The 12,388-nt window shown below is 34.8% G+C and overlaps 1 protein-coding gene across 3 annotated transcripts in view; it reads right to left on the bottom strand.

Annotated features, from left to right (window-relative positions):
• Window positions 1-277: 277 nt before the first annotated feature.
• LOC136025993 (uncharacterized) overlaps window positions 278-12,388 on the bottom strand; it is a 72,758-nt gene continuing 60,647 nt past the window's right edge. For all 3 annotated transcript variants that reach the window (XM_065702133.1, XM_065702134.1, XM_065702135.1), the window contains 2 exons: window positions 5,758-5,853; window positions 278-2,839 (listed from right to left, as the gene is read on the bottom strand). In XM_065702133.1, coding sequence (XP_065558205.1) covers window positions 2,082-2,839; window positions 5,758-5,853 — 854 coding nt within the window. In that variant the 3' untranslated portion in view covers window positions 278-2,081. The remainder of the gene's footprint in view (window positions 2,840-5,757; window positions 5,854-12,388) is intronic.

The following is a 12,388-nucleotide window of genomic DNA, read 5'->3' as shown; positions in this document are numbered from 1 at the left end:
CCACAGATTATGTAGTAAGAATTGGTTCTAACTTCAACTGTCAAAATACCTTACCTCCTCCCCAATGCACAAATAAATACCACAAATGATACACTTTCCATCTATTCTGTCACTTCTCTTTGCGTTGTCTCACGCTAAGCTGAAAAAAACTAACGACAAAAACCGGTTTTATAATGCCTCAATGAATGAACAACTTGAGTGGTAGGGCGTATATCATACAAATACCACATAAAGGGATGCAAAAGGAAAATAATGGAAAAAGAAAAAGGAAAAAATAAAGGATGATCTTTAGCATTTATTTCATTTGTAATAAACTCTACACAAAAACACGTATTTTTCACAGGAATGATAATATGACAGACACACACTGGTCAAATTGTTAAGGCAATCATATTTAAGACAGGCACTGCAATTCAAACAGTTTTCTATGAATTGCTACGTATTCTTTTACAAAGAAAGTGGAATATAAATAAATAGAAATATTATGTAAATTCATTATACTTAATATAAAATTAGATATATATTCAACAATCTTCCATATAAGCACCAGCCAAGGAGAGGGAAGGGGTTCAGGGAGGAAATTGCCCCTTACTAGACTTTGAAAATAACTTTTTTCACATTACATTCAAAAATAGAAAAAAAACAATCCCCCCCCCCCTAGACTCGAAAAATTGTTTTTTTTTATCTTTAATTGTTGTGAACTGGTGTCCCTTGGCTTACGTACATTGTCCCGTTCTATATATCTGTCGGAACTTAGAACTATATCTAAACTATATGATAATATATAATTGCCCGAATATATAAATATATATATTAAAATATCAAATTGTAATTATTTGTACTAACTGGGCATATCCAGGTAATATTTTAATCTCAAAACACAAATCTATTAACAGCAAAGTGTTTTGATACTTTAAGCTTAACGAAGAGCATCGAATAAAAAAACAAATACTCAAGAAATTTAGAAAAAAAAGCAACAAAATGGAAATGAGCAACGAAGTGCGAAAAACAGAAGACAAATTTGTAATAAAATTCGACATTAAACATGTCGAGAAACTTTTTTAGTAAAATCTTCTTAGGGAAATTTTTTAGGAGAAACAGAACGAGGAACTGTTGAAACTGGAAATACTGCAACCAGGTTAATGATAATGTGTTATTGTTTTTTCTTTTTTTTTTGTGTTTTTATGTGGCAAGGGAAAACATTGTAAGCATACACCCTCACTCAAGCTTTTTTTTGTCCAAAAAAAAAGTAGCAGCACTTTCCTTTTTTTTATTCTTCTAGTAATTCAACATTCTTTGAACTAAAATATATTTTTCTCTTTTTATCTTCTCTTACTATTGAAGATATGTTATTATTATTATTAGCAATCATTAGGCATTAAGTGCTATTCAAAGTGGACTGTTTCAAATATGAGAGATTAAAATTATTTTTACCAATCAGACAAGTTTATGCCTTGTGAAAATATTCTCAATTAATGTCATACTAGTCTACTCTATAAGTACAATTTTACTCTCAAATATTTTAAATACATTTTTATGTTTTTTGACGTACTAGCTGCTAACATATCATCTTATGTAATAGGATAAAAGGGTGAATTTTGGCACCAATCCTGGGTTGATTCATCTGCCCTATCCCGGTGTGTTCAGACAAAAAAAAAAAAAAAAAAAAAAAAAAAAAAAAAAAAAAAAAAAAAAAAAAAAAAAAAAAAAGAGAAAAATAAAAAAAACAGACATTCCTTTTGGTTTTTTGACAAAACAACATCAATAGGCTTAATAAAATCAAGTAGAAATCACTTCCTCAGACTGAAACGTTGTAGTAGCAGAGAAGAAAAGCTGTACAGAACTTTGTAACTAAACAACATTCCGTTCTTTTTATAGGCTTACAATTTCACATAGGACCAAATTAGGTTTTAGAAAGGCGGGACTATTTGAGCTCAGGAATATTCTGATTGTCTCACGAAAATACGTCATAGACATAATTCAATAAAATTAAAGGACACATTTTTCCACAGAATTAAAGAAAAATTATCTCTCTTTTTCGTGATAGGAACAGTCTGAAAAAAAATTCTTTCGGAGTAACTTCAGGTTAAAAGATCCAAATCCAATGAGTCAATGTTCAGTAAACTTCCTTGTAAAACTGATGATTCACTGGTTGAAACACTTGATTGTCTCTTATTTCCGAACAGCCTCGAGATTTCTTCTTCAATTTCAAGTTGACCAAACGATAGATCTTCAATCGCAGCCATGACAGGACTGTCAGCTTCATCCACAGACAACGCACTAGCTTCACTTTCCAAGTTAAGAGAAAGATTTCTGAACTGATCAGAATCAGTGGGCGGCTCACTCCATTCAAATAATGTCATCCCACTTAGTTCTGTTCTTTCGACTGAGTTCACATTTCCAGAACTTCCTTGAGGAGGACTAAATAGACTATCGGATACATCACTACTTGTTGAGCTACTTGGAGCGTTGAGCTCACTGGTCAGTTTTGAAGGCATTTTTGTATATTCAAATACAGATTGATCAAATACATCCTGAGATCTACCAGTCATTGGTGTGGGTTTACGATAAGTGGTTGAAGGTACTGGTCTAGCTTTGAATGTTGGAATTAAATTGCTATACTCTGAGTCAACTCTGTCTCTATGAATTTGGTATTGTCTCTGTTGTGAAACAGAAAAATAGCGTTCAGACACGCCTGATGAACATGAAGGAATTGAAACTTCGCCTACGTTTTCAAATTTATGAGGCATTGGAGCAACAAAAACTGTTTTCTCCTTTTCTTCTTGTAAACGTTTGACAGACTCGGCTTTATAACGAGCCAACATTTCGTCTGGTGTCTCTAAAAAATAAAATGGGTGAATAAAAAAAGAGGAGAAAACACAATGACAGATCAGTGGAAGTACAGTGGAGCCTCAAATTTTAAGGGACACGAGCTGACAAGGTTCAAGTTACCAAGGCAACACACAATGCTAAACAGAGGGTAACGCTTTCCTCAAAGTTCTTTTACAACCATAGTCAGTCGGTTTTCAGATACTCACAAGGGAGTTTGCATTATTTTGGGTGCCTGTAACCTGAAGGCAAGTTAGTTAACAGCCAGTATGTTCTATTATAAGTGATAAATATTTTAAACTGTTTCAAAAATGACATGTTAAAATTTATCTTTACCAATCAGACAAATTTAAGGCTTGTGATGATATTCTCAGTTAATGTCATACACTAATGGTATAGATGCATATAGTCTTAGACATACGGGTGGCCCCATGGATATAATACATATATATGATTGAAAAAAAGAATGCTACTCTTCGTTTCCGACGTTAACCTTACATAAACCTGAGACATAAAAAAGAAACGTAACTTTTTTTTGGTTATTGAACAGGAAAGGATGCTGATTTATATCAATAAATAGCTGAAGTCAACAAATTAACTGTATTGTAGAACACTGTAGAATTTAACTTTATCATAGAACAGCTTTAAATGATTTTTTTCTTTTTTTTTTTTACAAATATTACAGCATCGTCTACATTATATCGATGGTTAAAATAATCTTAATAAGTTTAAAAAACGAATAGAATAGAACCGTAAATGCTTAGTTTTGTAGTGACAAACTATGAAGATATTTTAAAGTTAGGAGCAAAACTATTTTAACATTTTATTGCGAGTATGACACCACCATCTAGAGGCAGAGGGACATATTTAGTTTCTATTAAACAGATAATAGCTATTATAAATTGATACTAGAAGAGGTCAGCGCTATTGGAAGCTATATTCGGATAAATACCTTTCTTCATCATTATCACAAATTAACTAATTTTCTAAATATAATAAACTTATGTTAAAAAAAAAGAATTCCGGAGTTTTGCAAGTTAGTAATCTTTGGTACATGGAGTCAATAAAATAAACTGCATTGAACCAGTGATGATAGCGCTAAGAAAGAGGTAAAAAAGGAAAAAGGAGTATCACTTAAGAGGAGTATAGTTAATTAATTCTATCTTAGCACCTATGAATAGATATAGCATCAAATGAAAAGTCTCTGTCTAGTGATACAATGTATGTTTTCATGATACTTCCTTAGCTTTCTCATTGCTTTCTCGTGACACTTCTTACAAACTTTCATTACGGAGCGACCTACATCTAGAGCCTTCCAGACAGGAAAGGAGGGTGCCAATTTACCAAAATGTAGGGAAGGGGAGGGGATTTTCTTTAATTGTTTGTAAAGAAAATATATAAATGTATTTTTCAAGATCCAAGCGTTAGGGAACTTTTCCTTTTCGTTTTGACATTTTAATGAAAAAAACCATTTTCAAAACATAGGGGGGGGGGGGGGCAAAAAACCAGAGGAAATCAGATCAGGACTAGTGCCTAATTGGTGCGTGGAGGAGGTCAAAACTTGGCTCAAAATCATTAAGTCTGGCCTCAAGCCGATCGGCAATTTCTGGTGATAAAGTCGCTGATGGGATCCTTAATGAGTCAAAATCATTACGTCTGGCCTCGAACCGATCGGCAGTTTCCAGATATATGGGTGCATATGGGACACTTGATAGTTTAAAATCATCGTACTATTAATCAAAGACCTTTACTTTTGGAACTTTTGAGTAAAAATCTTGTGAAGGAAAAATTGCGCTCTTTATCATGGGCTTCACGTATACAGTATCGATGGCTTATTTTGGTTTTCAGCATCTGAATATTTATCATACAGCGAACCTAGACATAATGTGAGAACAGCTTAAGCACGTTTTAAGAACCAATTCGACTCACGGTCAACTAAAATATTGCCAAATATACCACAATAAAGTGAAAACAGTGAAATTTATATTTTCTATATAAATTTTGTGGTTTGCTAATTTTTAATTGGCGTAATTCTTGGCAAAAACAATCGCCAAATCTTGGAAAACCAGTTCTTGGAATTTTCGGAACTGGTTCGTTAATACGAAGTAACTGTTTCATAAGTTACTCTTGATTCTCTTCAACTACTTTTCTAAGTTTTGAATAAGTTTACTTTTAACCAGCAAAATTCATGAAAACATTCTTGGAAGAAAATGAAGATCAAAAAGTAAAAGCACCCAGTATATCCATTACCAAAAAAGTGCTTAGTTGGACATCTGTGTCCTGTACCTTTTGTCTGTGCTTCAACATTAGGAATTATCAATCATCTATAATGCTAACATTATTTCAAGCAAAACTATTAACTGGAAAATCTAAAGCAGAAACCAGTTTACTAACTCATCAACACCTTAGAACCAGTTCATTTATATTTTGAAGCGGCATTCAACACAAAAAAAAATCTTGGTTCACTTAGCTCTTTGTGTTCTTAAAAGTGGTTCATTCCCATAAATTAGCACCATTTAGGATCAATAAACACGGTTCACTGAGCTCATAAAACACTAGTAATGCTCATAAAATCATCACGTTCAAAAATGCTAAAAAACCAGTTCGCTGAACTCCTGAAATCTATATAAAAAAAGCTACTAAGAAAGTAAAGAAAACTGACTGAAAAATGTTAAGCTTTTCGTAATAATTGAATGAAATAAATTAAATGATATAGATAATATAATGTACAACAAGTAAATATAAATAAATTCAGCCATATATTAATATACATTTATATTAATATATTTTATCTAAAATTTATATTATTTATTTATTTATATATAATTATTGGATTATACACCTAAGTTAGATAGTAGGAAAATAAAATAAATTAGACAATGATTACATTTTAGATATTAAACAGATGATCAATAACAAAAAAAGTACCTGTATAGAGCTCGGTTGGCTTAGCAGAACTACTAGCCACGTCATTATAACTTGGCCAAGAAATCGTACTAAACGACATTAGCATTGACGCCAATCCTGCAGAACAGATCAAGATTATTACAGATCTACATGTAACAAATAAAAATTACATGTAATACTACATGTAAGTACAATATATATATAATATATAATATACATATATATATATATATATATATATATATATATATATATATATATATATATATATATATATATATATATATATCTATATATATAAAAATAAGTTGTAAAAATAAAATGCTCAAAGAGTCTATGCCAAAAAACTTGCTGCTGATAGAGAAAGTCAGAAAAGAAAGCGTGCCGAGGAATCAAAAGAACGGCAAGGAAACAGGCTTGAGGCTAAAGAACGCAAAACCGCGCAGTTAGATGAAGATCCACCTGGACAGCGAGAGTCAAAACATATCAAAACTGAAAATGATAGCGATGATGATTGGGTTTGGGATTTTGACTTGGATAAGGGCATCAATGCCTACCAGATTTTAGTTAAAAAAAAACAAAGGTTCGGCGATATGTATTTCATAGTGAAGCTGAAAAATAAAGAAGAAAAAGAAAACTGAAAAAAGAAAAAATGTAAAAAACTAAAAAATACTAAAAAGAAAAAAACACTCAAAGAGAAATTACAGACCGGGACACAAATGACGACCGGGACAGAGGGAATATAAATAACGACCGGGACACTCAAAGAGAAATTACAGACTGGGATACCAGGACACAAATGACGACCGGGACACAGGGAATATAAATGACGACCAGGACACAGGTATTTAAGAATATCGTTCAAAGACAAATTTTTAATTGTAAGAAGACCGTTGAAAGAGAAATTTCTAATTGTAAAATGACTGAAGAACCTACAATGGCAAGAAGAAAAAGAAAACTGAAAAAAGAAAAAATGTAAAAAACTAAAAAATACTAAAAAGAAAAAACACTCAAAGAGAAATTACAGACCGGAACACAAATGACGACCGGGACAGAGGGAATATAAATAACGACCGGGACACTCAAAGAGAAATTACAGACTGGGATACCGGGGCACAAATGACGACCGGGACACAGGGAATATAAATGACGACCAGGACACAGGTATTTAAGAATATCGTTCAAAGAAAAAATTTTCATTGTAAGAAGACCGTTGAAAGAGAAATTTCTAATTGTAAAATGACTGAAGAACCTACAATGGCAACACCCGAGGAAGCTGCTCAAAACGAATGTATTCAAGCCGAAGTAGCTGAGTTGGTAAAGCGTTATGTTTCAGGTTCTAGGTCCGAGAGGCTCCAGGGTTGAACCTTGGCTTTAGCATAAATACAAAAGAAGAAAAAAACTAAAAAAGGTAAAAACTACAAAAAAACTAAAAAGAAAATATATATATATATATATATATATATATATATATATATATATATATATATATATATATATATATATATATATATATATATATATATCTATATATATAAAAATAAGTTGTCTGTCTGTGTAACGATGACTCTGGTCAAACATTTTCAGATCAATTGCTGGCAATTGGAAACGGAAAGCTCCCAGTAGTGGGAAAGCCAAGAATGTTGTATATTCGCAATTTTTACGTAGTTTGAAACACATATATAAATCTATCTATATTCACAGGTGGGACACAGGGACACAACTACAATGGCGCGTAACTAATATGGCGCGTAACGACTTACGCGCGCGGGGGGCATGGGGGGGCGCGAAGCGCCCCACCAACTAGGTGTTGGGGTGGCGCGAAGCGCCACCCCAACAGCTAGTATATATATATATATATATATATATATATAAATAAGTTGTTTGTCTGTGTGTCTGTCTACTGACGTCATGTTTGTGTGTCGACCGACACACAAGCTTTTCGTAGTTAAGCTTTTCGTAATAATTGAATGAAATAAATTAAATGATATAGATAATATAATGTACAACAAGTAAATATAAATAAATTCAGCCATATATTAATTAACATTTATATTAATATATTTCTGATCATTTTTAAATAATACTCGTAAATCCAGCACACTCTCCATGAAAAATTCCGGTACTTGTGTATTATACGCCAGTCGCTCAGGTTTACAATCTGTAAAACTGGATAACAAACCAGTTTCTTTGTTAGTTTCTTCCTTACTTTAGAAACAATTTTTGGTCAAAAATATCATTAGCGGGAGGGGAGGGGGGGGGGGGGTAAAGTATAGCGGGTCTGCATGCAAGATGTTTTTGGTACAATTATGAGGCATATTATGAAGTAAGAATTGTTTTCTGACTTCAAACTGTCCAAATACTTAATCCCCTCCCCTTATGTGTCAATATATAGCCTAAATTATATATTTCCTATCTATTCTGTCACTTGTCTTGTCTCACGCAAAGCTCATAGAAAATAACGAAACAAGAGCTAAGAGCTCATATGGCACTTGTGACGAGGCAAGAAGAGCTAAGAGCCAAGAGCTCATATGCTATGAACTCTAACAAAATTCTAAGAATCAATAGATTGATTTAAAAGGAAAATCAGAGGCTTAATGCCGGTCGGGATTTAAAATAAGAGCTCTGAGTCACGATGTCCTTCTAAATATCAAAATTCATTAAGATCTGATCACCCACTCGTAAGTTATAAATACCTCATTTTTTTTAAATTTTTCCTGTCCTTTTAGCCCCCCAGATGGTCGAATCCGGGAAAACGACTTTAACAAGTCAATTTGTCCAACTCCCTGACACGCCAACCAATTTTCATCGTCCTAGCACGTCCAGAAGCACTAAACTCACCATATTACTGAACCCCTCCCCCAACTCCCCCAAAGAGAGCAAATCCAGTACGGTTACGTCAATCACGTATCTAGGACATTTGCTTATTCTATCCACCCAGCTTCATCCCGATTCCTCCACTCTAAGCGTTTTCCGAGATTTCCGACTTCCCCTCTCCAACTCCCCCAATGTCAACAGATCTGGTCGGGATTCGAAATTAGAGCTATGAGAAATGGATTCCTTCAAAATATCAAATTTCATTAAAATCCGGTCACCTGTTCTAAGTTAAAAATACCTCAATTTTTCTAATTTTTCCAAATTAACACCCCCCCCAGCTCCTCCAAAAAGAACGGATCCGTTCCAATTATGTCAATCACGTATCTAGAACATGTGCTTATTCTTCCCATCAAGTTTCATCCCGAACTCTCAACTCTAAGCGTTTTCCAAGATTTTTGTTTCCCTCCTCCAGCCCCCTATGTCCCCGGATCAAAGTCGAGTCAAAAATTGAGCAGTTGAGACATAAGATCCTTCTATATATCAAGTTTCACCAAGATCCGATCACCTATTCGTAAGATAAAAATACCCCAATTTTCACATTTTCCAAGAATTCCGGTTTCTCCCTCCAACTCCCCCCAATGTAACGGGATCTGGTCGGAATTTAAAATAAGAGCTTTAAAGCACCAGATCTTTCTAAATATCAAATTTCATTAAGATCTGGTCACCCGTTCGTAAGTTCCAAATACCCCATTTTTCCGAATTACCAAAACTCCACCAAAGAGAGCGGATCCGGTCCGGCTATGTCAGTTACGTATCTTAGACTAGTTTTTATTCTTCCCATCCAGGTTCATCCTGATCTCTCCGCTTTAAGTATTCTCTAAGATGTCTTCCCCCCCCCCCAATGACGCTGGACCCGGTTGACATTTGAAATATGAGACCTGAGTTACGAGGTCCTTCTAAATATGAAGTTTCATGAAGATCCGATCACTCCTTCGTAAGTTAAAAATACGTCATTTTTTCTAATTTTTCAGAATTAACCCCCCCCCCCCCAATAGAGCGGATCCATTCCAATTATGTCAATCACATATCTAATACTTCTGCTTATTTTTCCCACCAAGTTTCATCCCGATCCCTCCAATCTAGGCGTTTTCCGTGATTTTAGGTTCCCCTACAAACCCCTCCCCCCCAATGTCACCAGATCCGGTCGGGATTTAAAATAAGAGCTTTGAGACACGATATCCTTCTAAATAGCAGATTTTATTGAGATCCGATCACATGTTCGTAAGTTAAAAATACCTCATTTTTTCTAATTTTTCAGAATTAGCCCCCCCACTCAACTACCCCAAAGAGAGCGGATCCGTACAGGTTATGTCAATGATGTATCTAGGACTTGTGCTTATTTTTCCCACCAAGTTTCATTCCGATCCCTCCACTCTAAGTGTTTTCCAAGATTTTAGGTTTCCCCCTCCCAACTCCTCCCCCAATGTCACCAGATCCGGTCGGGATTTAAAATAACAGCTCTGAGACACGATATCCTTCTAAACATCAAATTTCATTAAGGTTTGATCAACCATTCGTAAGTTAAAAATACTTCATTTATTCTATTTTCCCGAATTAACCGGCCCCCCACTCCCCCCTCCCAGACGGTCAAATCGGGAAGATGACTATTTCTAATTTAATCTGGTCTGGTCCCTGAAACCCTGCCATATTTCATCTTCCTAGCTTACCAGGAAGTGCCTAAAGTAGCAAAACCGGGACCGACAGACAGACCGACAGAATTTGTGATTGCTATATGTCACTTGGTTAATACCAAGTGCCATAAAAACCGGTTTATTCTCGAGTTTTATACAGCGTAAACTTGAGCGAGCGGCAAATAATACACAAGTACAAAAATTCCTTCACCCTACGAAAAAAACTCAGATAAAATTCCTAAATTTGGAAAGCCTTGTTTTCCAAGAGAGGGGGATATTTTCGGGAGGGGGGGTGTTTTCTGCGGTTGGTATTTTCCAGGGGGTTTAACGCCAGCCACCGCCCGCACTGTCCTCGATTGGTCGAAGAAAAAATTTAAAAATTTCAGCTCCCCCCCCCCCAAAAAAAAGAACCTACCACTGGTTACAATAACCTTGGATGGTGTAAAACATCATCCCGAATTTTTTTAAAGAAAGAAATAGTTTACAAGAATATTAAAATAATACGGGAAGACGGTTAGCTAGATTTTAAATTTAAAAAACAAGAAGAAAAAGTCAAAAAGCCGTCAAATGGGGTTACTTTGAACCTTGTGGGTTACTTTAAATAAAGCAGTAGCACCCTTGTGGCATCTATGGACCAAACATACGATCTCTGTATATCATCCACAAGGTCTCATATACAAATATTTTTTAATATGTGAATTAATTAAAAATGAGTTATTAAAATTGACTAATTTTAGTTAAAGTGAGTTTAATTAAAGTGATTAATTAAAAGTGAGTAATTAAAAGCTAATTAATTAAAACTGACAAAAATATTTTTTAATATGTGCATTAATTAAAAGTGAGTTACTAAAATTGAGTAATTTTAATTAAAGTGAGTAATTAAAAGTTAATTAATTAAAAGTGACAAAAATATCTTTGTATAAAGTGACACAAATATTTTTAGAGATGCGCGAAGAAATTTAAATTTGGTAAATTAATAGAAATGTATTGAATGTTTAAGATCAGGTTATTACTGACAAAGTTCCCTCCAATTTCAGGAAAAAAAATGGGTTCGATGCTTCACAGTCTTTTTTAAGGCATAATGATATACGACACATGTGACATCAGGCATAATGCTGGCTTTTACAGAAGAGCTCTTCGCGAAGAGCGGTCGTTTTAATAATGTTTTTTTTTTTCAAGGAGAAAAGACAGGCCGGCGTAAGCAAAGGTAAGGTAAAGGTAAAGGATACGGCATTAGACTTTACAGTCCGCACCGACGGTGCTGATTTCCGTTTCTTGGCCCTTCTGCCAGGAAGCACAATGGGGGTTGGGGGCCAGCCATCCAGTGCTTTCGCACACCCTTCCTGTTTACCTTCCCCAGATTTCTCCAGGTACCCATTTAGAGCTGGGTCGACTCTGGCGAAGCTTACACAGTCACGCCACTGACCCCCGTCCCAAACTGAAGAATTGGGTACACTGGGATCCGAACCCGCGTCCTCTCAGACAAGGGATCCCGAATCCAGCGCACCAACCCAGCGTAAGCAAAGTGCCACACTTAGTTAATTCTAGCTTAATTAGTTAACAACATTCGACGAAAGAATGATGCTTATAGAATACAGAGAACTGCGGTTCTTTCAGTGACAATCCAGATTGCAGTTGTAATCTAGATCTAGGGGAAATTGTCACACTGACTATTTAACTAGATTAATGAAAGGCTATTCCACCAATAAATGAAGACCTACTTTAGATTCTTTTTTGACTATTAAACTGATGTCATTAGAAATTATCGAAATATCACAGGAGTGAAAAAGAATTCTTCAAATAAAATTAATTTTGTTAATAGAGCCCATCTAATGTAATTTAAATGGGCTCTATCTGACTACTCCGAGTAATCAGATGAATCTGATTAGTCTGGAGATTCAGTTGACGGAAGAGCATAAATCTCCCAAAGAGATGTTCAAGAACACAGCCAAAGAGGCAATAAATGTGAGTGAAAAATGGCGCTTATGTTGACAACAAAAAATCACAAACACAATCTAGCGTTTGGCGTTTCTTAGCATTATCTTTTAACTCCATAATTGTGTGTTTCAGAGACCAAGATCAGACACAAAACGGCAAATACTAGATAAAATTGGCGATATTTTTTGTCAGCACTAGCGTTTGGT

The sequence above is a fragment of the Artemia franciscana genome, chromosome 4 (genome assembly GCF_032884065.1).
Source record: "Artemia franciscana chromosome 4, ASM3288406v1, whole genome shotgun sequence".
In the NCBI taxonomy this organism is placed as follows: domain Eukaryota; kingdom Metazoa; phylum Arthropoda; class Branchiopoda; order Anostraca; family Artemiidae; genus Artemia; species Artemia franciscana.
Note: the sequence above shows the minus strand (reverse complement) of the source record. Positions and strands in the feature narration are given on the sequence as shown.